Raw genomic sequence first — 25,715 nt, forward strand, 5'->3', positions numbered from 1 at the left:
ATATATATATATATATATATATATATAATTTTTCTGAGAGAGAGACATTTGCATCCTTTTTAAAAACTAATTGAGAAATTTTTTCTCATTAATATATTCTCAAAGTTGTGATTTATATTATAAAACAATATTTTTCCTTCCTTTCTGTGTCCTTTCAAAAAAGCATATAAATGACAGGACGAGAATTTCTTCTTGCTTTTCAATAATTGTGACAAATTTCATAAATTGTTGTTATAAATTAATTTAGCATGATTTCTCTATGTATAAATATAGTTTTTTTTTTTACTACAAATCAATAACCGCGATTGATTATTGACCGCAAATGCACAATTAGAATAAAAAGAGTTTTTTTAGCTAGACATAATACACCATCAGATAACATATTTATTGTGAAGACGGTGCTCCTTGAGACACGGCATTGAGCAAAAGCGATTGGCGTTGTACTCAAAAGGCTCCTTGTTTGTCATATCAATGGCACATTGGAAGCACCGCGAGATTACAGTATATCCTTCGCTTAACATCCGATTCTGCACAACTAATGCTCTCTACATAACAAAAAAAAAGCAAAATATCAAATCTGTTAAACAAAATGTTAAACAAAAATTGGAAAATGACATATTAATTATTAAAGAAATACATTTTAATATTTGCACCTTTTCTTTGTCGCTGAGATTAAGAAATCTCTGCTTTTCGTTTTCCTCCTGTTTTTTTAGTTCGAATTCCTTCCTCTTTATTTTGTCCTTGAATCGTTTCAATTTCCGTTGCTGCCTCTTCTTTTCCACTTCTGCTTGCTCTATCTCATCGCTAAGTGGCCCAGGTATTTGAGACTATCAAATAAGACATAAATTTATTAAAACAGTTTTTAAATAACAAAGCTGTTTGTTTTAATATTGATGCAATATTCTGTTATAAATAATACCTTTTGATAATTAAACTTGTCCGGATTAATTTCCATAAATCTTCTAAACGTATTTCTAGTCTTTTTATCATTAGCAGCGGCATAAGGTGTTTGTAGCTTCTTATTCTTATTGCAGGGATCGGATCCGATTTTTAACAACAACCTTAAGACAAATCAAATTATATAAAAGTTATCCAAAATTTGCACAATTTTTAAAAATATATAAATTATAATAAACTCCATAATAAATTACAATAATATGTACCATACTTGTTCACAGTGCCCACCAAGTGCCGCTAAATGCAACATTGTATTACCATCCTCATTGGCATCATTAACCAATTTCGTTATGTCATCCTTGTTTATAGAAGTATCATTAGACGTCATACAATTGATTGCAACATCTTTTTTATTCTGTTCCTCCTCGCACTCTTTAACTTTGGTTAATAGATCATTAATGACTGAGGATAATAAATCGTTATCGCCTTGCTTACATGCAGTCCATAGCTTGGTTCTAGCATTCAACAGTACTTCATTGATTATCTGGGCTAAAAATAATATAATATAAAACTTATATAACACTTTAAGAAATTATAAAATATGTATTGATAAAATGTTTTTCGACTCAACTTTAATTTTTAAAGAGGGAGAAATTTTTCTTTTATTTAAACTATAATATGTAATGTATTTTTTCGTATTCTTGAATGTATTTTTTCATATTCTTGAATTATTACAATAAGTTGCAAAAAATCACAAATTTGATACAGGAGTCATCTATTAAGTAACCTTACCATCCTTTTTCACTTTTTTCTTCTGCCGATTAGCTTTCTTGTTCTTCATGTATTTTGGTACAGTATCTTGAAAAGGTTGCAAACTCTCTGAAAAATCTACTTCGACAATTTGTTCAATTAAAGGAACGTCCAGTGGAAGTTGCGCATCTAATTCCGATTCAGAGGACGATTGAGCTAATCTAACAATAATATCTATAAAATAATGAAATCCTCTATATCAGCCATCCAACAAAAATACATGTTTGTGAAAAAGTATAATATAAATATTTTATTTTATATAAACGTCGATCACATTTTAAAAATAGATATTCTATAATTATTTATGATTCATATTAATAATATTTACCTGGTAGCGGCCGATTCGGACTTTTCCTCGGTTTCGCTCTATCTATGTGACGGGAATTCCGATGCTGCTTTTCCGGTGTAGACTGTATGGGTGTTTTAAACTTATCGTTCTCTTGGGGACTATTGGTACTACCTATGTTAGAATTACATTCGGCAACAACATCTCCTTCTGGTATTTCGCTCATTATTTCAGGTTTCGAAATTTTCTTACGTATGGGTTGTCGCGGAGAGTTGGGAAAACAGTCGGTAAAATCCGCTGCTGAGCCTAAAATACAGTCAAATATTTTAAAATGTATTAATAGTTATATTAAATTTGAAAGATAAATAATTGTTTACCATAAATCTCCATGGTGCTCACTATATCATATACCCTCTTGACTTCTCTAAATGTGGCTCTACGTGTGGGAAATGGCAATGGTCTTATTCTAAAATTGTTCTTATCTAAGGGAGGATTCTTGCCGCCAAAAAGGACCATGCGATTGTGCGGTCCAACTGCTCGGTACAAAACAGCCGACGAATTGTTGATATGCGTCGACCATGATTCCAGTATCTCTTGCACATGCTAAGAAATAAAATTATTGTTATATCATTTATAACTCTTGAACCAAAGTACAATAATTTAATTACATAAGTATTAGATAAATCCATAATTTATTTGTGATATTTATGTACAAGTACTCTTTAAAGTATACCTGAATAAGCGATGCCTCATTATATCTTCGCAAACTGGCGCCAGCACTCTTTGCGTGATTACCGTTTGTGCGAGAACTTTGAGCAAAGCCTTGTTTCGCTCGCACGGTATAAGAATGGAAAGTCTTATGCACAATCGGCTCACCATCTATAATACGTCAACGCAAACCGATGTAATGATTATACACACATACACTCGCAAAAAATATTCTTAATACAAAATACGTACTTTGAAATACAGCCGCAGCAAAATGTCCACCGCCGACCATGATAACTGTCCATTTGGATGTCTTTCCACTGTCCAGTGCCTGAATGATCATCTCACTGTCTTTCTCAGGAATGTCCTAAAACGTAATTGCATATCTCCCGATCTGGCAAGTAAAGAGCACGCCAAGTGACTCAAGGTAAATCAAATTTCAAGATAATATTTTGTTGTGCACATATATATTAAATATAATAATAGTATGTACATTTCTAAATATCTCTAATTAATAGTAACTAAATTTAATTAATGATAACAAACCTTCTTGTGATGCAGCAGGCATCGATAGATGCTAAATATATTGCCATCATCATTCTCGAAGAAAACTTTGGTATGACGACTGGCAACGACCTGCAACTTTCGTTCCTTAGACATTTCCTCACACTCGGTGTCCGAAATATCCGATTCAATCATCCTCCCGCGTCTTTCCGACATTTTTCTAGATCTGTTGATACCCGCAGAACCGTTCTTATTTGTAGGCTCGTTCTTGATTTGCTCATTTGATGAAACCCTAGTCTCTGAAGTACCAGCCTCGTCCTCGTTTTCGGATTCCACCTCACTACCAGAGAGACTAGACATATCACCTACAAAATTTGCACATGTCGTACTGTCTTAAGCGTATTGCTATGTACTTCATCTCAGACTGTACCTTCACCAACCATCCTATTAAAGCTATCCTCACTAATCGACTTTAAGCCATTCAGATTTTGTTTAAGATTATAACGATGCCAATCCAATTTATAGTGTAGTCTCTGTTGTGGTTTATCTTCAAACTCAGCATTACAATGAGAACAGCACAAAGAGTCAGACACTACTAAATGACTCAATTCTTGTTCACTGTCAGGCACTGCAAAATAGAAAATTTTACTTGTGGAATGTTGCCAAATATTGTTGTTGATCTCCACAATATTTTCTTTGCTTCATTTATAAATGACAAACTGACAAACAAAATATTTTCAAAAATATTAAAAAAAAAATATTCAATTTTTAATTATCTTCTTTATATATCCCAAAAAAATTTCTATATCCCTGATTAAATTTCCACTGATTGAACAATTGATTTTTACTCTGATTATATCAGATAAAAAAGCAAAGTTTGCTTTCACTAATAAAGGATAATCCTTATAATATTTTTAATTTCTGTTATCCAAGCAAATTAATTATTTCATCTTCATCGAGCACTAATAAAATTTCACATTCTGATATAATAAATAAGCAATATAATTATTTCTATCTAGCTTTCATTGCGGATCAAAAATAAATTCAGCACTCTTCATATTCATCACATATATGATAATTTGTATGTTCGTTTATTATACCTCCCACTTCGTTTGTTGTTTTTTTCTTTCTCTTCATCAAGAATCCTGTCTATTTGTCGCGCTTACAACGCAGATGCTATAAAACCAAAACTGACCAACACACGCCTACGCGGTTTACCCATTGGGAAATATATGCTACATATAATCAATCAATAATAAATAAATATAAATTGTCTGTCGTTATTTATCTTCTTCCAAAATAGAATCATCGATATGTCACGTAACCTCCTGGGAAGCGAGCTTACCGTAGGGAGACGGCGATTGCATGCATCGCGCAACTTTAATCCCCTTGGTGATACGTTTGAAGTCGTCCGGATTGTGTATCTTGCAGATTTGATGATCAATTTCTTTCCCTTCCTTCGCCCAGTGCGGAGGAGCCTCGTTCGCCATAATCTGAAGCTTGAAAGACGACGGAGGACGAAGAAACGAACGTGAATGAACGACGAAAATTGTCAACGAATACTTACTCCAGAAAAATACAGTACTGACCGTTTCGTTATCTTGCGCAACTCTTTCGCGCCGCGGAGCGGAGTGATTACATCATCCTGCGTGTACTACGTACTATCATGCAGAAACACGTCGCCATCGAGCGGGATATTTAAATGATTTGTCAACTCATCGAAACAGATATAAAAATTATGTATATAAGATAACTTAGACATTTATTAAATAGAATTTTATTTTACAGACACGTTTTACAGAGAATTTATATACATTATTATAAAATGTTTTGTGCGTGCGTGTGTACACAATGACAATATTCACAGTCATAGTTAAGGCGCAGCTTATATTATAAAAAATAAAGCTTTTTTAGTGTATATTTTTTTAGTGTATATTTGTAATACTTATAATAAAAAGTTTTGTTTCCTAATAATTAAAAGTTAATAGTTTCAAGCTTGATATTTCGATATTAAAGTTGTGATGTATAAGTATTTTTAATTAAAATTATATCGAAATAATTTAATGTATAAATGCTACATATTAATATAATCTAAGTATAATACATTTTTCGTTGCACCATTTTTTTCGATATTGTAGCTACCTAATGAGATTCCAACTCTATTTTTTTTTTAAATGTGAAACATCACATTCAGAGAATGATATTAAATTTATTAAATATTACATCACTATCCAAAATAATATAAAAATATGTTATCTTTAAGCGTGCAAAAAATATATGTCCTGCATACAATGTATTTCATAACGCTTTTATTCTATCTTATCAATAAATATTATTACTTTATCAGATAATCAATCAGTCTTAAAAAGTCCAGTAACAAATAACCGTTTAAAATTTGGAAATATGGAACAATGGACTGTTTTGTACTTTAATATTTTTGGTTGTATGCATATTATGCGATTGCAGCTTTCAATAGTTTCTACATAGTTTTAATGTGGTTAATGTGATTATTAGTGATTATGAAATTATAGTAATAGAAATTCTTTGTATTAATAAATTGCTTAATAAAAAACTTTCAAAATTCTTCAAATAAAAGATGAAATTATTTTCTAGAAAGTTACTAGAATGTAATATTGAAATATATTAATTAATAAAGAATTACACAAAACATTAAGACTCCCTATTATTGGCATCTATTCTTTCATAGATGCTTTCATAATCTTTTTCATATTGTAAATATAAATCAATAAATAAATTGTTATCAACGTGGACATAATAAATAAGTTAGATAAAATAATACTAACAATTAGTAGACAAAGTTTCATCAAGTTAAAAATCTTTTCATCAAGTTAAAGACACATGTAGATGAAAAATAATATTCCATTTAATGCACCAACTAAATAGTTTATCTGTATCCTTGAATCATTGTGTATTCTGAAATGTATATATATATATGACAAGCAATATTCAAAAAATGAAAATTATATCTATAATAATTTCTCAAAAATACTGTAATCAATTGGCACTTAATTTAATGGTACAATGGTACAATGAGATTATAGATATTATATAATAATATAATCTAATAACATTGAATATTTTTCTCGCGCTTTATTAATAGTATGTTTAAAAGAACTTAACACTTAATTTGCGAACATTTTGTTGTTATTTTTTCAATCAAAATATAGTATAATCATATAGCTCAATAAAACTTGAGACTTACCTCTGCCTGGAAGGACTGAAGGGAGACGGTGGATCGACACCGGGTATACTGCTGTCTTTATAAAGGATGAACCAAGAGAAACTTGTTATCATAAGTCCACTCATCGCCGCTTTGAGCAGCCAATCGTATTTTTCGTAAAATATGACCAGCATATTTATAGCTGCTCCAGCATACTGATGACCCGTATTGAAGAATCTTTCGCTGTCCGCTGGTAATTGTTTCATGTCAAATTTCGATAAAACGGATACATTCGGTATCGTATCGTACATTTGAACGAACGTTGTTATTGACGGTAGAGAGTATCGATCGTCGATTTCCCATGACAAACACTTTCCTACAGGCAGAGTATGAGAAACTCGCATTAGCCACTCCCGTTTTAATCATCAGTTGTAGCTAATCTTCTTTATTTTATTCTAAATCAGTGACTAAATTTTTAATTATTAGCTTTCCTAGAGAAAGAAAAAAATATTTGCTTTTTAGAGAGAGAATTATTATTAAATGAAGAAGCTTTAATACTCTAAAAGGTGATATTCTCTAAATAAAGTGCAATTAATTTAAGCAGGAAAAGATAAAAAGTATAACATAAAATGTAAAGAGAATATTTTCCTTTCTTTTCTTGTGTTTCGCTTTTATTATCTCTCGGTTGCGACAATCAGGTATGTACTTTTTCGAGCGATGACGCGGCCTTGATAAACTCGGTCATGGGCGATGCAGATTTCATGTACAAACGCGTGCGCGAAGAAATCTCGAGAGAAGGAAAAGCTCGCGTAGCTGGACCCAAAAATATATATCCCGTAAGAAAAATAGATCGCCTGTAAAAATATAATTCACGAATGCACGGTATGCGTGATTCACGAGCGTTTAAATTTCTCTGAAATAAGACAAAAAAATATTCGTCAGTCAGTTTCTCTTTCTCTGTTCCTCTTTATGTATATGTTTTATCATGCAGCATACAATAAAAATCAACAATATTAAAATCTTTTTATGTGAAATGTATATTAGACATAAATATAAAGTTTACAAAGTCAATTTTTGCGATGAAGAATGTAGAGTCAGTTATTGAGGTCCGAACGACAGAAATTATGTAATTTTCGTGTAGATATCTTAAGAATGGAATATTGACGCATAGCAATAACATTAATAATAAATTATTTAAAATAAATATAAACAAATGTATAATATGTAGAGGAAGAGGGTTATTTTAAAGTTGTGCTAAAGCTTATATTGTCTTATGCGAAGGATTAGCGATTAATGTTACATCAACAATTGAGAAATGCAGATTTATTGATAACAAATAATAATTAGAACACAAAACAGTCTGTAGAGATGATTGCTTTTTTATAAATTAATTGTAAAATCTATTAGATATGATTTTTTCAGCTACAGATTCTTATTTCATTCTCATATCGATGAAATAATGAGATCATTGCCGATTTTTTTTATTGTTCCAAATGAAACTTCAAATTTTAAGAACATTATAAAAAATGTTAATATTTACGGTAAAATTATTGTAACAATATAAAAAGAGTTTAAAAATAATATTTTGAAAGCGAATATTTAAAGAGCAAATATTTAAAATTAAAGAGAATATTATTTATATTATTTACGTAAATATATATATATATATATATATATATAATTTTTATTTTTTTATAAATGATTCCATTAAATGTTTTATGTATCGAAAAGAGAAAGAAGAAAGCTAATGTAGAAAGCGTAACTGAAAACAAATCATATCTAATAATGCAAATATGAAAAATGTAAAATTAAAAATAATAAACTTATTCCAATAGAAAATTTATACACTACATCATAAAATATTTATGTGACAAATATTTATAATTAATAATATCAATAAATTATTTATAATTTACTTAATTAAGACAAAAATTATATATTGAGAGAAATTTAAAGTAAATTTAGAACACCATATATTTTTGCTTAAAATAATCCGCATCGTCGACAATCTCGCTTCCAATTGAACCAAAACAAAAAATGCCGATTTGATAAATGAATCCCGAAGATACGTCTTATCTGCGATATCTCAATTTATCGCGATAAATACGAGATGCTTCTTGTTGGAAACGATTCAGATCGCTGAGAACAGAATCAAAACAAAAAAAGCGTACATTTAATTCAAATTCTAACCTCTAACCTCTAGGTCCGCTACACGCGAACGATTTGCATCGTTCACAATTTTCAGTATAAATTTCTTCCCCCTCTGAAGATTTCTCACGAAATAGAAAGCGAGCGAACAATTTGACGTTTTACTCACCGTAATTTGCGTACAATTTTCCTATAACAATTGAGAGTGATAGCCCTAAAAGTGACAGGCTGAATGTCCACTCGTTCAGGCGGATCTTCGTCCAGAACCTTGCCGGTTCCTCTTTTCGAATCTCATCTCCGACGCGATTACTGTTACCGTTCGTCAGCAGCATCGAGTCGCTCTTCCGCTCCAGCAACGTCGTCGTCATCATTGCTGTCCGCGTCGACATCGGTCGAACGTGCGGGACACGCACACACAATGCTACCGCACCAACGCGATCCCCAGAAATGACAAGTCGTGTGTTGTTGTGCCGCTTCCAAAAATAAAGGTGAATAATAAGACCTGACGTACGCGAACGCGCATGCGTGGCCCGCAGGGACCACTTCTTCCGCGTATCAGGAATGTACTCTATGGCTTGTCTTATAAACATGCTAAATATGGCAATGCACGGTAAAGGTCCTCGTGTTTTCTGGTATTTTCAAAATAATTGATCGAATTCCACTTTTTTTACTCGGAAAGACATGTAGAACATTAACGACAATTGATCTTTATATCTATATATTCTCATAACACATACGCGCAAAATGAAAATGTCATTATGTCCCTTCAGTCATCTGTTTTCCGCTTTTTCCTAGTTTAGAAGAAATAAAGAACAAAAATCATCCCGCTAATGCATACGGTATTGCACTATTCGCAACGCGTCATCATCGACCAATCGAAACGAAGGAGCGGGAGGTCTGAAGATGACCGCATTCGCCGTGCAAGATAGCGACTCGAGATAGCGAAGTTGGCCGACGGTGAAGCGAGCACGCGAGCCAACCAACCGTCAGTGCGCGCGGATCGGTCGCGCGCGGTGGTTGGTTGTGTGAGTTAACCTGGTGGATCTGCGTGGTGAGCGTCGCGTGTGCGCGTGTAAAATAAAGCGAGATGGCGAACACCGACGACGTCGGCATCGGCGATTTCGTGCTGCTGGACGAGATTACGGTTGAACGCGTGGTGCAGAATCTCAAGACAAGGTACGTACGTGCGTACGTAGCCGAGAACGCCGGCGAGGATCGCGGACGCGATGACAGGTGAACGGCGAGGGGAGCGTCATGTGTGCGCGCGCGCGCGCGTATACACGCGTTCCCTTTTCCCTTCGCCGTCGGCGGGCCCCGTGCCCCGAATACGGTTCGCCGCGGCGCCCGCGAGAGGGTGTGGCCTGCGTGTGTCAGCAGGTACTAAGGGAGAGCAAAAATTCTCATTAATTATTTAAACAAAAAATTTTGCTTAAATAATTAACGCTGACGGGGACCGATTTTTCGTCTCTTTTGAAAAAATGGCATTAAAAGAATTAATTACACGCCAGTTAACTTGTCTAATGTCAATTACGGAAACGGAGGAGACGTGTGGAAAATATGTGAAGCAATATCTGGAATGACTTCATAGAGAGATAAGGGAAAAGAAAATGAAGTAATATACGCATTGTGTGTTTCCATTTCTCTCTTTCTCTTTCTTATCTTTCATTTCATGTGCTTTAAAATGTTAAAGCCATAATACATTCGTAATGTATGTATTAAACTTGACCCATTGACGGCAAAGAAGATTTTCAAGGTCATTTCCACAGGATAGCCTTGATCGATTAATTTTGATCAATGATAGTTTTTCTTTGGTACAGCTAAATGCGAAACTTACAGCTGCAATGTAATAACTTAAAAAAAAAAAAAACTTAACACGCTAATCTTACACTTCTTTTTTTTATCGCTAGTGTGTTCTAAATCTTTAATTCTTACTTTAGTATTTTCCTTAAAATTCCAGTGTCTCACTAGATAACATTATTTTATTTAAGAGAATAAATAGAAATTGAACGTAACTTATTCTAATAATATCCAAGCAACTTCAGATTAATAATAAAATATTTTACAAATAAAAGACGATATACATTTCGGCTCTTCTTTAATGATCAAGTACTCCTTATAAAATAAAAAACCAATCAATAGATAAAAATCACATAAGCTTAAGCATCTGAGTAATAAAAATTATAAGATAAGAATCAGTCAAAAACTTCGCAAAGTATACATGTGTTCAAATAGTCCAACACATTCCGCAAACCGCACGACGTATTGGAGAACCATAAATATATTTCATAAAGGCAAGAATTGCACACAAAGATCTCCATGGGAAGTGCAAAACTAAAAAATTAGAATACATATTTTTTGCTAAGCTCATTAAAAATATTAAATGACAATGATGATTTTATTATTTTTATATAACATGGAGCCATATTTTTTGGTTTCAATTTTTATTCTCTTATTATTATAAAGTTGTTAATTATAATGATTATAATTTCTGTCAATTTCGTAAAACAGTTACATTGATGCGAATTGATGTATTAATTATATTCAACTTTACGTATGCTTTTCCATGTATACATTAATATTTATATATTACATTATGTATATTATATATATATATATATATATATATATATATATATAATTATTTTATATATTATGAAGATGAATTGTAATTTAAAAATAAAATATCGAGTTGCAATAGACTATGGTTGTCGGATCCTAGATGACAAGAATTGCGGAGCGATTGCATCGACGCTAACTAGCGTTAATTATAGTTAAATAGTTAATTCTTCGTCTTTCGCAGATGGAACAGTAATTTAGAATAAAAACGTCACGTTGATACAGAATTAACCTAGTTAATCGATCATCAGTGCAATTCTCGAGCCAAATGCACATATAATCATAAACTAATCTTTCTCTTTCTCGCAAAACTACAGTTTTTTCTTAGTTAATGAAAAATTTACATAATTTACTTAATTATGTAGAGATATTTAACATTAAAAGAAAATCCTTATTTTATGTCGTACATTATATTAGCTGATTCGCCGTTTCTAAAAATATGTAATTGGCGCGTTATAAGCGGCGTTAGAAAATTGTAGCTCGCTGCCGCAAAAATGAAACACGTCAGGGAAATTATTTTGATGCACCTGAGACTATACCTATCTGTATTGTGAAGCATGGAATTGAATATCGCACTGCGAGCAACTAACGGAAGCGACGATACCTGTTGCACGGTTACGCGGGTGTAATTTTGTGCGGGCAAAGAGCACGCGTACTCACACGCAATGCGTGTTTACGTGCGTCCGCCGCAAAGTTGCATGAGTGGAGACTGGGAGACACAATTTAATAACATAATTGAAGATAAAACGGGGACATTAATCCGTATTATACGACACACTTATGTCTCATGAATATATATAATCTCGTGATTCATAAGAAATTTTTTATTTCTTTTTACGAACAAGAGAATAGGAGAGATTCTGCGAAGAGTCATGAAAATTCACATACGCAATATATTAGATATTTATAGATTTTATCTCTTAAGAGTCACAGTCTAATTTGATATGCTGAAAAAAGTTGTTGAAAATTATATTCTTTCTGATATCTTGTAAAATATCTGCACTAAAGATTGGCATCTTTAAATTGATTACAGCGGTTGAAGTTTAACGATGCACGTGCATGACGCATTTCTTGGAAAGCATATATATTTATGAGTGAAGATGAATGACGCGCTCTGATTCATCGTACATAGCATCGTATATACCAGACTAAGACATATATACCAGATGCATAACGCTAAATCGCGAATAAATCACTAGATTAAATCAAATTGAGAGTACAAAAGGAGCAATCAATTGGACAAAATTATCTAATTGGATTAGAATCCAATTGCTTAGGATAAACAAATCCGATTGCCCTCGTTCATAAATACCAACACCATGTCCTTATGCATGTTTTGATTCTCTTGTCTCCTCCTACCTTTTATGGCTTCCAAGATTGCTGAAAAGATCTCAGGAGTTCCTGATTCATGAATTTAGAGGGATTTGGAACTATTAACTCTGTCTCTTTTTTGCAAGCAAGACTGCTTCTTTCTGATTAGATAGGTAAAAGAAATTAGTTTTTTTACTCAGGTATTTAAAAATTTTAAGAACTTGATTTTTTAAAAAAGCAGGTTGAAGATTTAAATTAGAGATAGAGAGGGATTATGAAAAAATATTTAAATGTATAAATATTAATTAATATAAGCAAACTTACAAAGAAAAAAGAAATGTGGAAATATTTAAGCTTACAATTTAAGTAATTGATATGAATTATTTGAATTAATTGCGACATCATATAACGTCTAGAAAGCATTTCCTGATGAAATTGTCATATCAATTCCGCTTTGTGCCGTCTATTATTAAGTTTATATCATTTCGAACGATTCAAATATACACATTGTCAAATCATTTCCGAACTAGATTTCAAACGGGTTCGCCTAGAATTTTTCTCTACGCTTCAACGAAACTATATTAACAATCCAAACTATTCTGCAACTTTCACGAAAAAGATCGAAAAAATATATCGGAAAAATACATTTGAGAGATAAAAATCTTGCCTCTATTTAACGTTAAAGATATCCGACAGCGAAAGTTTAACAAGAAATCTTTTCAAAAACAGGAATAACACTTCCATATAAAAGTACATAATTAATATATAAAATACAATATTCCTCCCCGCTTCTTGTCGCGATTATTAGTAATTTCATGAAGATTATGTAAATTAAAAATAATTACATTATAATAAAAAAATAATTGATGTTATATAATACAAATATATAGTTTATAATAGTATACATATATTTTACACACAAATACAATCTCATATAATATAAATATGTATATTGTATAAATCAGTTACAAATATTTTTCATGACAATTTAAATATAAGTTTTGATTTTTATCAATTTTTATTTTTACCAGTTGTGTCACATTATTAATATCCGACGCCTACTTGAGACGAGAAACGAGCTAGTGCGTTTAGCGGTAAACGCACGATGAGAATGGCGAATGTCAAACATGTATCCTATAGGATACGCACGATGAATATATATGTATGTGCGGCTCGCGTAATCCTTATCAGGGCTCGTGTTGGCGATGAGTCATCATCCTCGATTCGTTGCATACCGGATCGCGCTCGCGCAATCCTCACGAGATTCGGGTCTGAGTAATTGATAATTAATTACAAAATAGCAATAATCACGCATAAAAGAATTAATAAAATATTTTTAAAATATATTATTTTTATTATTTTATTTATCTTAAAGAATAGAATCATTAAGAATTTTTAGAGAGAATATATATACTGTCCTACACTTAATGCTACATACATTTATTGATTAAAAATGGCGCTTTTTTATATTGTTATCCAGTTTCTTTGGTTTGTCAAAGTTGAAAGGCTTTTCTAAATCGTATTAGGGAAGCAATATATATATATATATATATGATATATATATATATATATATATATATATATATATATATATATATATATATATATATATATATTCTCGAATATAATTGATTTAAAAATAACTTTACTTCTACAAGCTCTAGTAGTACAATTATTTACATTAGCGAGTACACAATTCTTGTCTAACAATAAATAAGGACAAATGACTCATTATACTTAATCTAAAGTCAATATTGTGCGATAATTTTTATCTCTCGTTGGCGCGGATAAAAAGTATCAATTTATAATTTCCGCTAAACGTAAAATTCTTGAGGAATTTAACAATTCCTAAACTCAATAAGACGCTTCTTTAAATCGTATACGCAAGATGTAAGAATATTCGCGTTATTTCAATATCTTGAAGATTATTATTATCAAAAACAATTTGATTTCAATAAGATAAATTTATGCACAGAATGCCTTCGTTATCGAAATTTTGTTTATTCGATAAATTTCTTTTTGTCTTATGTTGTCTATTGATGTTCTCTGTTGCAGATTTAACGCAGGGAAAATTTACACGTACATCGGCGAAGTATGCGTTAGCGTGAATCCGTACAGAAGCACCAACATCTACGATGTGGATCAAATTAATAAGTACAAAGGTATACGCGAATAAAGTTACATGGGAGAATACCAAAAATATCAATATATTTAAAAAAAAAAAAAGAGATTATATCGAGATTATGTATAATTAGTTTAAAAATGTTAGGACCTACAATTTTTCTAAATGATTTTTTTCTATTTTTAAAACTGCTTTTTTCAGGTAGAGAGCTATTTGAAAATCCGCCGCACATCTTTGCGATCGCGGATGCGGTTCATAAAGAGATGAAGCAACAGGGTAGGGACACATGTATAGTAATAAGCGGCGAATCAGGATCCGGTAAAACAGAAACTAGCAAAATCATTATGAAATATATCGCCGCCGTGACGAATCTAAGCGGACAGCAAGAAATCGAGAGGTATAAATTGCTATTTAAAAACGAATCGCCAATTACTATCAGCGCTCACTATCTAATCTATCTTGCGCGAACTTAAACGATAAGATTAAATATCTTACGAATGCATTTTTACAATTGTAGATCGTTTGATTACATAATATAAAAATTCATCGAAAATATTTTTGTTTTGTAGCGATAATTAAGTGTGATTAAACCCGATTTGTGCATTCTTCCGCAGGGTAAAGAATATTCTCATTCAATCGAATTCGATATTGGAAGCGTTTGGCAACGCCAAGACAAACAGGAATGACAACTCGTCACGGTTCGGAAAGTATATGGATATCAATTTCGATTTCAAGGGAGACCCCGTGGGAGGTCACGTGACTAATTATCTTCTAGAGAAATCGCGGGTGGTTTATCAGCAAAAGGGAGAACGCAACTTTCATTGCTTCTATCAGGTATCGTTGTTGCAGTTACGTCAAATTTTTATTGCGCTATTAGAAACTAAGATTATAAATTTATCGTGTGAAAAATATATATTGTCAGGGCTAAAGAAATATGTTTGATTTTTAGTTACTAAATGGTTGCAGCGAGACCGAATTGAACAAGCTACGTTTGGTCCGCGACCCGGCCGCATATTATTTTGTCGGCAATGGAAATAATAATAAAACGACAATCTCCGACAGAAGCGACTATAAAGCCGTTTGCACTGCCATGTCTATCCTGGGATTTTCTCCGAATGAGGTGCAGACCATATGGAATATCGTCGCTGGTATTTTGCATTTGGTAGGTAAAATTGATGATAGTATATTATTGTGATAAAATTACTTTTCTCTAATATTTTTGATATTTTTCTTTCTAAAGATTATAGCTAGTTTTACTCACTATTATTTGTTATTTTTCAGGGTAATGTCACCTTTAGGTTGGACGACGATAAGCTTATAATTGAGAATAATAGCGCTTTAAGTGACACGGCCAACTTGTTTTCCATAAACTCGAAAGATCTGAGCACTGCTCTTTCACAGAGAGTCATAGCAGCAGGTGGAGAAGTCATGCAGAAAACTCATACTTTAATAGAAGCTGAGTATGGCCGAGACGCTCTGGCAAAAGTATGTTCAATGTGCATGTAGATTCATTTTTTTTCTTTACAGAATTTTCCATTTATTGTATTGAAAGAAATCTTTATAAATCTTTCAGGCTATATATGAGCGATTATTTACATGGATAGTGTCGCGAGTAAATGATTCGATCAACGTGAATGATAACAATAGGGTGAAGAGATACGGAACGTTGATCGGCGTGCTAGACATCTATGGCTTTGAAATCTTTGACATGAATAGTTTTGAGCAGTTTTGCATCAATTATTGTAACGAAAAACTGCAACAGCTCTTTATTGGTAAGCGAAGTTATATGTGTGAACACCTTTTGAACTGTGAGAATTGTTAGATTATTATAATCATAATTAGAAACATTTTTATTGTAGAGTTGGTACTGAAACAAGAGCAAGAAGAGTATCAGAGGGAAGGGATTGCTTGGCAAAACATTGAATATTTCAACAATCAGATTATCTGCGATTTAGTTGAACAAGCTCATAAGGGAATTATAGCAATCATGGATGAAGCTTGTCTTAATGTCGGGAAAGTCACTGACGAGGTGATTGGAAGACTTACTTCTGCTAATTAAAAAGTTCTTCTGAGGATTAAAACAAAAAATATTGTATTCTCTAGATGCTTCTCAATGCAATGGATAAAAAACTAGCAGACCATAAACACTATAGCTCTCGACAATTAAAACCAATGGATAAAGAATTAGAACACAGAACAGAGTTCAAAATCAAACATTATGCTGGCGATGTGGTTTACAATATCAATGGCTTTCTCGATAAAAACAAAGACACGCTCTTTCAAGACTTTAAACGCTTGCTCTATAAAAGCAATAATTCCATAATCAGTAAAATGTGGCCTGAAGGTGCCCAAAATATTTTGAAGGTACGAAGAAAAGGGGGAGGACATATATTTAACACTAAATGTAGCTAAATTGATTTTACTTATTAGAAAGATAATATTTAACTAAATCAATCCACTAATGAACTATTTTAGACGACGAAGAGGCCTTTAACTGCTGGCACATTGTTCCGCAATTCTATGATTGCACTGGTGAAGAATTTAGCAAGTAAGGAACCATTTTATGTCAGGTGTATAAAACCTAATGAAGTGAAGTCTCCTGTTGTATTCGACGACGAGAGAGTAAACCATCAAGTGAGATATTTGGGACTCTTAGAGAATATATTGGTAAGACGAGCTGGTTTTGTATACAGGCAACGATACGACAGATTCCTGAAAAGGTATTGAACAATCAAATTAAATAATATTTATATAAATTAGTAATTGTCAATTATAAGTAATATATAAAATAAGAATAAAAAACGCCAGAAAAGATATACAATGAGAATTGTGCGAAGATTAAAGAACCAAAACAAAAGAGAAAACTTATGAGTTAATTTTTAAAAAATTTTCTAAACTATAACACGAAGCTAAAACTGTCGTGAAAATTAAAACAAATTTGATTTTCCATTATATCAGATACAAAATGATATCACAATACACATGGCCAAACTTCCGAGGTGGTAACGACAAGGACGGTGTACGCACATTGATGGAAGAGAAAAATTTCTCAAATGACGTTAAGTATGGTCACACGAAGATATTTATTCGTTCGCCGCAAACTCTATTTGCGTTAGAAAAGGTTAGCCAATATATATAAATGATAATCTAATTTTAGGCACATTACATGCAACAATCTGTTTATATTGATTCATTCATAGAGTCATATTGTACCTAGATTATTTCATTTATAGGCTCGCAGCGACTTAATACCGGGTATCGTAGTCCTGCTGCAAAAGCAATGGCGAGGGTATCTCTGTCGTCAAAAGTACAAGAAGATGAAGGCTGCATTAATTTTGATAGATCACTATAGAAGATACAAACGACGCGTTTATATCAATGAGCTCGAACGAACATTCAGAAATGCCAAGAACATGCAGAATTATGGCAAACATTTACCGTGGCCGCGCGAAAATTTCGCTGTAAGACATGTGATGCCCGCTTTGAAAAATATGTATGCGAGATGGCGGGCGTGGATGGTGCTCAGAGTAATTCCTCGGGAAGATTGGCCTCAACTACGATTGAAGGTAAATCATTTTTAGCATCACTATTTCTTCTTTTTTTATTATTAGAAAGAGCTAATAAAAATTATCATTCGTCAATTTAAAAAAAATAGAAATTATAAATTTAATTTGTTAATTAAATCAAACATGATTAACATATTAGTTTTGTAATATTGTTATTAGATGGCAGCGGGTGCTGTGTTGCGTTCTAAGAGATCTTACTGGGGCCAGGACCGTCGTTGGGAAGGAAACTACTTATCTAAACCAGACGAGAATCCTCAGAGCGATATCTTCAATTCCTCGATAAACAACCTTCGGAACACTGATCATTTCAAGACTGTTTTATTCAGCGCATTTATCAGGAAAACCAACAGGTTTACTTGTTTTGTCAACCTTATCAAATTTATAATATACAATGTAGTAATCTGACAAATTATGCAGGTTTAACAAGCCAGCAGATCGCGTTTTAGTGGTGACAGAACATGCTGTATACAAGCTGGACGACGTGAAATTTAAAAGCATGAAGAAAGGCATGCCAATCGCGGAAATCACTGGTCTCAGCGTTTCACCGGGGAAGGATCAGTTTATCGCGATACATTCGAATCGCGGAAATGATTTTATTCTATCCATCAGTGCCAAAGATGATAGGATCGGAGAACTAGTTGGCATACTAAGCAACCGATACTATCAGTAAGATATTTTGAAAGTATTTCAAAGAAAATATTTAAGCGAATTTCGAGATTTATATCTTTTGATTGCAATTTTATTTTAAAGAATAATGAATAATAAGATCTATTTTTTACAGATTGCGCGGCGCCGATTTACACGTAACAGTCGACATCAAGTTTAAGTGCATGCTAGGCAATAAGAGTAGATTGCTACGCATTGAGGTGATGCCCGACGTGAATGAGCCTACATTCAGGAAAGACGGTAATCAAATTATTTATGCCATTCCACCATCGGTGAGCATCATTGACGGTGGCACTAATACTAGACAACAAATTCGCACGGCCAGTTAAAATCTGACAAGCTATTCGAAGTGCTGTACTATGTATCGGATATATTTTGTAATAATATATATGTAGATCATAAACACATATTGCGCGCCATAATATCATTGTTCAGAAAATCCGCTCAACAATTTCACGATACATCAAATTTCGCATTTGAAAGTTTTCCCAGTTAAATCGATTGTTCCACAATATATTTTTCTGCAATATTAATATTAATCATGTTATGACATATATAGGTGTAATTTTATTATGATAAAATGCAATTAAAAATCAAATCAATGTTTGCATTTATTACGTAATTAGTTCAAATTAAATATAATAAAAAATTAAAGAAATATTAACATTTTTTTTTTTAAATTAAATGCTAAAAAGTTTGAAACTTTATCAACTTTTCTATGCCTGCATAATAAACGTGTCCAAAATATGCAAAAAAAAAAAAAATCATTGCAGTACAAGTTAATTATGTGATATAGATATATGTCACTTTGAGCGTACCATAAATTTTATAAATGCCGGTATATTCCGTCAAGTGTATGGCGCTTTTTTTCTGTAAATATTATATAGTATAAATATTGTTAGCTTACAACGGTGCAAGGACGAAATGTAAATTTACAAAAGTGAATTTTACCGGAGTATAATAATGAATGCATAATTTATGTACGAGATAATTTATAAACTATCTAGGTGGAATTTTATTTTCCACAAAAGAAAATTCTATCAATGTTCCGACAATTATAGAGAACAATTTTTCATTAATTCCAACGTACTATAAGCTCGTGGCCTTCTACTTATTAGTATCAAATAGATCAAAATATTTTTTAAAGCTTTTTTACATAAATACATAAATTATATCAATACAAAACAGAAGAGTGACATAAGCAAGATATACAATTTTACACCATAGTGCCTGCCAATTGGACACAAACAAAATGTAATAAGAGTTAAATGTATTCTTTTCTAAAGAAAATTTTGCATCCTTCCATGTACTTAGTTTAAGAATATATTTGAGAAATGTAGGAATATATATATAAATACGTGTACGATTAATCAAAATATGTATTATTTTACGATTGTTTCGATGTTAATTCGATTTAACTCGCGAAAATTATTGTACATTGCGATAAATGTCATTAATTTAATGTTTATGCATTTATGAAGCATTTGTTAAAAACAAGATAGTCTGTTCTTTTTTTAGTTTATATTTCTATTTCTATATTTATAAAAAAAACAATTATGTTATTTTGATTGGTATAATTGTGATCACAAAGCATGTTGAGAATATCGTGCCATTGTTAGAAAATAAAATAAAATTTTCATCTTATATCTTATTCATTTCTTATATTCCTAATATCATATAATGAAAACTGATAAATAAAAACTGGCTATGAATTACGCGCACTTTCATTATATTCAATATATACATAATATAAAGAGCAATTGTATCATTCTTTATTGTTAAAAAAGCAATATATCTTTATACAAAAGAAAAGCACACTACATGGATCACTGTGGAACCGTGTGGATCCGTTGATACATGTATATATATCCTAATTCTTTCGGTGGGTTTTCAGATAAAGCAACCTGCAAAAATAAATTCGTGTAAAGAGAGAAACAAAGTTTAAAAAAATAATAGAATCAGATAAAGATATATAAAAAAAAGATTATCTCTAGAAATGACAATAGCGTACTTTTTCATCGTTAAATATCACCCATCGATCTTCCTTCAATAAATGACAAACATAATGGCCTACCATTGTCGATGTGCCCATATGTGATATGAAACCCACTAATTTGTATTCTACAACACACAAAAAAACATACAAAAATCGGAAAAAATGTATTTAATTTCGATAAATAAAAAAGTCTAACTTTCTAAATCTGTAAATATAAATTTGCTCAGTTAATCATAAAATTTTTCTTAACTGTCCTTATTTTATTAATCTGTATATGCCACATTTAGTGTTAATTATGTCTATATTGTTTTTAAGAGATATATTTTCTTTGAATGATTAATATTAAACAACAATTCGTAGTTTGAGAAATAAACAATTTTATTTATGACTCACGACTGCTTCCATCTCTAAACTCCTCCACCTTTGGCGTCGCAATAGAATCCGTTTCCTGGGCATCGAGTTCGGCCGGATGATTGAAAATCCAATCACCCGCGCGCACCAAGTCGTTATTGGTCGCTTTGAGCGCTTTTGTCGCTTGCTCACGTGTAAAACCCATGGCCATTACACTCTCCAAAGCAGATTGATCCGGCACAAAAGTATCTTCGTCTGAAATCAACCGGTATTCACTTGAAGAAAATTGATTAATTATAGCTACGATTTTATATTTGAGATGATCCTTACTCTGTTTGAGATCAACTCCCGGTGGCACAAACGGTTCATCGAAATCGGAATCTGCGATGTGCTCCATCACCCAATTGGTCGCAGCCTCAAGGTCACGATTCTCGGTGAAGTACAATGCTCGTTTGCACGCATTCGGAGGAAAACCCATATCTGTTAGTTGTTCAAGGAGAACCGCATTATAAACAGGCGGAGGCGGTGTCACGCCGTCCGGCAATAATTGCTCATCGGTTTGCAAGCCGGTTCCGCGCAAGAATTTCAAATCTACCGTGTCCGGCATCTCTACCGCTACGTCTAGCTTAATAGGCGTCCAATCTTCCTTCACCGTAAATTTCTTTAGATGGATTAATAAATAATCCGGGAAGCTAGCTAATCTGGTAGTTCTAGAAAGAATATTATATGAAAAAGAGATTAAACGTAAAAAATTAAATTAGTCATTTTTAAACATAATTATACAAAAGAGAAAAATTAAATATTTAAATACATAATAAAATATAACATAGTTGATAGTTAATATAATATGTGAAATCTAGATGTTTAAAAATAAGATTATAAAGCGAATGACATATAAACATTCACAATTAGATGTACACAATCTAATCAAATATACGGTAATAATTACTTGTGTGCTGTCGTCTTCTCGTTCAAAGCCGAACTATAAAACTGTTCCACAATTTCCGAACGACTAAAACTTTCGAGGCACGACGACAATTTTATACGGGGCCTTACGATAGTATTAGAATCTAACTTTTGTCCTTTTGCTTCAGCTTCCTTTTTCTGGGCCTCGTAGGCAGCCACTTCGTCCTTATGTATAATATATTGACTTAATTACTTTTAGTAACAAACATCACTTTTCAATCAAACTATACATACCTTGTTCACCGCAGCCTCCAGCGGTATTGGCAGCGGCAGAATATATTCCGGTCGTAAAGTATATTTAACTTTACAAGATTTGCTACACTGATATCTCTCCTCCACTTTAAATCTAAAGCATTCCGTGGGACAAACCTCGTGCCGACTGTTGCGCTATTTGATTAATTTGCCCATTAAAATGACGTTGATGGTGAATATTTAATAATTAGATTGGATAGTACACGAAATATTCGATTAAAATTTGAAAATGATATTAATAATTACATTGAGTAAATTAATCAGGTAAAGAAGGAATTCCTGAGCGTCCTGTTGCCGATTCGAAAAGAAGCCGGGATGTCCTCGACCAATCAAGACTTTAAACATACGCGGGGGAATACCTTGCTGTGATTCATTATCTGTGCTAGATTTACTCGGTGGTTCTGAATATTTGCCAGAAAGTAAGCCAAAGCCCAGTTTCGCCCTAGAAAAATGACAATAATTATACTTTGGACAATCGCCAAATCCTTTTATCGTGAACTATTCTAACTTACATCTGAACATTAACGTCGGATGCTGGATCATGCCAATTTTGCTGAAATATCTGCAATGCTTTCTTCTCATATCTGAAATTTAAAACATTGATCTTAATATTCCTTTTATTGATAAGGAACTCCTCCATTCATTCCACAATTGGCTATAGTAAAACTAATCATATGAAAGAAAAAAGAGAAATCGTTATAAATTATATATACCTTTTGATAAAATCAGGAATAATGAATAACATTTGCATAACGCTGTTCAGGTAACAAGAATTCCCCAGATTGATTAATCCGGTATAGCCAGGGCCGTATAACGGTGTAAGCTTACTGGCAGCTTCCTGCAGAGACACCCACTCGCCAAACTTTTGATTGAGATCCAATTCCAGCTCGATCATCGACTTATCCGTTTTTTCCATCTGCGCAATATTGATACCCCAATGCGACAGATGCGCTGTCAAATTCGGATCGTCCACCATGTCGTCTTCGTCATACGAGTATACATCGGCTTTGCCACCCTTCGTAATCGTGCCTAGTTTCACGGCCAGCGGATAACCCGTCGTGCGGTAGCGTTCGACTGCGTGGCCATTGCCGCCACTTCCGTCGTAAAACTTGCGACCGCAGAGTATGCTGCCGTCTGTCAGGTTCAGCCAAAGATTTTGCGTAAGATCACATTTCTCGCATTTCCAACCACTCGGCGGGATCTTCTTACCGTTGTCTAATTGTTTCAAATTCGCGGCATGTCTAAAAATCCCGATAAATTTTACATTTATTCAATTAAGAGAGATTTTGTTAAGATACTTATCATAACATTGATGTTATAGTGATTAAAAAAGATCGAAAAAAATGATATATCTATCTATTTAGTAGAAACCAAATTTTGTTGATATTTAAATTTCAATATATAAATAAAATTTTCTTGGTATAGTAATTTCAAATGATAATTTAAATTTAATGCAATTGATATGCTATAAATACATGTGATAAAATACATAAGCATTATCTTTATTAGATATATAACTCTTTTTAGCATTTTTTAGCAATTACTTCAAATCATTGAATTATAATAAGGTAATAAATCTTATAAAAAATTTCTCAAGAAGCTCACTTTGATTCTGATCTGACCTCTCCATCCCATGTATTGGCTACAGCTTCTACTTGCGCTACTGCCCATGCACTTTCCATTTGTATTATAGTTTTGACTGCAAGTTCCACCTGTCCACAATTTTGTATATGCTTTAAGCATTATTAACTATATATAATACAATCTTGTGAATAAATCTTACCTTCTCAGGTAAATTATTTGAAGGATAAGGAATGGACAAGAAATCAGGTAGAATGATAATATTATACTCCTCATCATAAGTATATTTCTGTTGATCAGGCATGAATCCACCAGCTGTTCCTATTGCTAGCCGTGTAATTTTTTTTTCAGGTCCATCTCCTTGTTCGTCAGATGGAATCTACAAAATATTTTACACATGTTTTTAAAGATTAAAAAAAACATAAGTATCTGATAGGTTTTTCATGTACATTTTGTAATTCTACATTGATAGAAAAACTCCAACATTTGAATAAATTATCAAGAATATAAACATTATTTTCTATTACAAATACAGAAACAGAAATAATTATATATCAAACAACAATAGAAATATCATATATCTAGTCTTAGCGAAGCACTTGTCAGATATTTTGTGTATACACGATCTGACATATGTATATACATGTCCATTCAGATTGTGCAAATTTTTAAAGACAGTCTTCAACATAGTTTATTGAATAAATTCAAATTACCTCTTTCTTTGTACGTTTAATATGAAGAAACACAGGATTCGATGACTTATTGTAGTACCACATGACATGGTCCTGGCCCAAGCCTAGGAAAGACGTGAGACTAACGTACAAACCGGTGGGCGAATCCTTGAATGAAAAAGAATTTTCATCGATAATGATCGTGCTCATTCATCAGTCATTGATGAATGATGTCGTCGATAACAAAAAAGTACAAAAGGGTATCTTACTGGTGTATCGAAGGAGTAAACGCACTCATCCTTGTATATCCTGTCACTCTTCCGCGGGATATTGATCGTGTTCAGGTGTTTCGTCAACGATGTCAACTCCATGGCGAGAAAAACAATGCCGGTATAATCTTTGCCAATTTCTTTTTCCTTTAAGAGGATTTTAACACGAAGATCCGCGCGAACTCCAAACTCCGGAATAAATCGCTACCGCTAGAGGCGTTGGTTGGTTGTCATCTAACCTAACCCTAACCTAATTTGTATATCGCCGCCGGTTCGCTTATCGATGACACTGCGAGAATCGAGGAACGACGGACCGGATCGATCGTGGAACTCGAGGAACGATATAGAAGAAGTTTCGAATTTTTTGTCTTTTTCCTTTTATTATCATTCTTTTAATGTTATTCTCAATTTTAAAAAATTACATTCTATTATATCAATGAATTCGGAGACGCAATTAATTCATATTTTCAACCAGCTCCAATATCTATTGACATATATTTCGAATTTTCTTTATATCAAAATAATTATTTTGACTAGTTCGCGCTGTTTCCATCGTTTCGAGTTTCGATCTGCGAGAATTTCAATATGGCGGAACAAAGGAACGCGCGACGAGACGCAGTTCGAAACGCTGGGTATTTTTTCGCAATTTTTACTGTCCATAAACAAATTTCGCGCCCGATGGATTATCGCGAGTGTCTCTTCTGAAGTGTCGAACGTCAAAGTATATCCGAGATTATTTGTGACTATCTCGATATTGATAATTTGCTTGCGTATGTACGTTCGGTGGTGATCGAAATCCTTTTCGCATTTTTCA

The 25,715-nt window shown here is 32.8% G+C and overlaps 4 protein-coding genes across 6 annotated transcripts; 1 reads left to right on the forward strand and 3 right to left on the reverse strand.

The window, feature by feature from the left end:
- On the reverse strand, positions 1-4,845 carry LOC126848233 (ankyrin repeat and zinc finger domain-containing protein 1-like). 2 transcript variants are annotated; one of them, XM_050588951.1, is made up of 12 exons: positions 4,306-4,494; positions 3,636-3,833; positions 3,248-3,570; positions 2,954-3,068; positions 2,727-2,872; positions 2,371-2,596; positions 2,036-2,299; positions 1,690-1,881; positions 1,164-1,446; positions 920-1,061; positions 654-827; positions 1-545 (listed from the first exon to the last, which is right to left on the reverse strand). In XM_050588951.1, the coding sequence occupies exons 1-12, from the start codon at positions 4,340-4,342 to the stop codon at positions 372-374; spliced, it is 2,274 nt and encodes a 757-aa protein (XP_050444908.1). In that variant the 5' UTR covers positions 4,343-4,494; the 3' UTR covers positions 1-371. The 2 variants fall into 2 exon arrangements, with proteins under 2 accessions (XP_050444908.1, XP_050444907.1); XM_050588950.1 differs by lacking the exon at positions 4,306-4,494 and adding an exon at positions 4,551-4,845 and having other exon boundaries at positions 2-545.
- Positions 4,846-4,950: 105 nt separating this feature from the next.
- LOC126848258 (uncharacterized) lies at positions 4,951-9,349 on the reverse strand. 2 transcript variants are annotated; one of them, XM_050589018.1, is made up of 3 exons: positions 8,704-9,259; positions 6,429-6,762; positions 4,951-6,139 (listed from the first exon to the last, which is right to left on the reverse strand). In XM_050589018.1, the coding sequence occupies exons 1-3, from the start codon at positions 9,122-9,124 to the stop codon at positions 6,055-6,057; spliced, it is 840 nt and encodes a 279-aa protein (XP_050444975.1). In that variant the 5' UTR covers positions 9,125-9,259; the 3' UTR covers positions 4,951-6,054. The 2 variants fall into 2 exon arrangements, 1 of the variants encoding a protein (XP_050444975.1); XR_007687231.1 differs by lacking the exons at positions 4,951-6,139; positions 6,429-6,762 and adding an exon at positions 8,102-8,525 and having other exon boundaries at positions 8,704-9,349.
- Positions 9,350-9,510: 161 nt separating this feature from the next.
- Positions 9,511-19,579, forward strand: LOC126848228 (unconventional myosin ID). The gene is made up of 15 exons (XM_050588939.1): positions 9,511-9,710; positions 14,517-14,623; positions 14,785-14,980; positions 15,198-15,417; positions 15,533-15,745; positions 15,865-16,068; positions 16,157-16,355; positions 16,443-16,612; positions 16,687-16,947; positions 17,059-17,303; positions 17,542-17,704; positions 17,817-18,149; positions 18,309-18,499; positions 18,567-18,815; positions 18,931-19,579. The coding sequence occupies exons 1-15, from the start codon at positions 9,622-9,624 to the stop codon at positions 19,142-19,144; spliced, it is 3,054 nt and encodes a 1,017-aa protein (XP_050444896.1). The 5' UTR covers positions 9,511-9,621; the 3' UTR covers positions 19,145-19,579.
- A 948-nt stretch (positions 19,580-20,527) lies between these two features.
- Positions 20,528-25,147, reverse strand: LOC126848232 (ubiquitin carboxyl-terminal hydrolase 5). Its single transcript, XM_050588949.1, has 13 exons — positions 24,902-25,147; positions 24,675-24,800; positions 24,164-24,340; positions 23,986-24,092; positions 23,094-23,621; positions 22,893-22,964; positions 22,627-22,822; positions 22,363-22,515; positions 22,112-22,293; positions 21,493-21,872; positions 21,205-21,417; positions 20,827-20,936; positions 20,528-20,719 (listed from the first exon to the last, which is right to left on the reverse strand). The coding sequence occupies exons 1-13, from the start codon at positions 25,001-25,003 to the stop codon at positions 20,642-20,644; spliced, it is 2,424 nt and encodes an 807-aa protein (XP_050444906.1). The 5' UTR covers positions 25,004-25,147; the 3' UTR covers positions 20,528-20,641.
- Between the last annotated feature and the right edge of the window lie 568 nt (positions 25,148-25,715).

This window comes from Cataglyphis hispanica, chromosome 3, assembly GCF_021464435.1.
Source record: "Cataglyphis hispanica isolate Lineage 1 chromosome 3, ULB_Chis1_1.0, whole genome shotgun sequence".
Lineage (NCBI taxonomy): Eukaryota > Metazoa > Arthropoda > Insecta > Hymenoptera > Formicidae > Cataglyphis > Cataglyphis hispanica.

Coding starts and splice junctions, on each gene's coding strand:
- LOC126848233 (XM_050588950.1), bottom strand. CDS start 4,695: ATGGCGAACGAGGCTCCTCCGCACTGGGCGAAGGAAGGGAAAGAAATT. Junction 3,069..3,247: donor GCCTGCTGCATCACAAGAAG/GTTTGTTATCAT, acceptor ATTACGTTTTAG/GACATTCCTGAGAAAGACAG. Junction 546..653: donor ATCTCAGCGACAAAGAAAAG/GTGCAAATATTA, acceptor TTTGTTATGTAG/AGAGCATTAGTTGTGCAGAA.
- LOC126848258 (XM_050589018.1), bottom strand. CDS start 9,124: ATGTTTATAAGACAAGCCATAGAGTACATTCCTGATACGCGGAAGAAG. Junction 6,763..8,703: donor AAAATTGTACGCAAATTACG/GTGAGTAAAACG, acceptor CTCTGCCTGTAG/GAAAGTGTTTGTCATGGGAA. Junction 6,140..6,428: donor TTCAGTCCTTCCAGGCAGAG/GTAAGTCTCAAG, acceptor TATACATTTCAG/AATACACAATGATTCAAGGA.
- LOC126848228 (XM_050588939.1), top strand. CDS start 9,622: ATGGCGAACACCGACGACGTCGGCATCGGCGATTTCGTGCTGCTGGAC. Junction 15,746..15,864: donor TCGCTGGTATTTTGCATTTG/GTAGGTAAAATT, acceptor GTTATTTTTCAG/GGTAATGTCACCTTTAGGTT. Junction 16,948..17,058: donor GTGCCCAAAATATTTTGAAG/GTACGAAGAAAA, acceptor GAACTATTTTAG/ACGACGAAGAGGCCTTTAAC.
- LOC126848232 (XM_050588949.1), bottom strand. CDS start 25,003: ATGGAGTTGACATCGTTGACGAAACACCTGAACACGATCAATATCCCG. Junction 24,093..24,163: donor CAAATAATTTACCTGAGAAG/GTAAGATTTATT, acceptor AATTGTGGACAG/GTGGAACTTGCAGTCAAAAC. Junction 22,516..22,626: donor ACCTGATTAATTTACTCAAT/GTAATTATTAAT, acceptor TTAATCAAATAG/CGCAACAGTCGGCACGAGGT.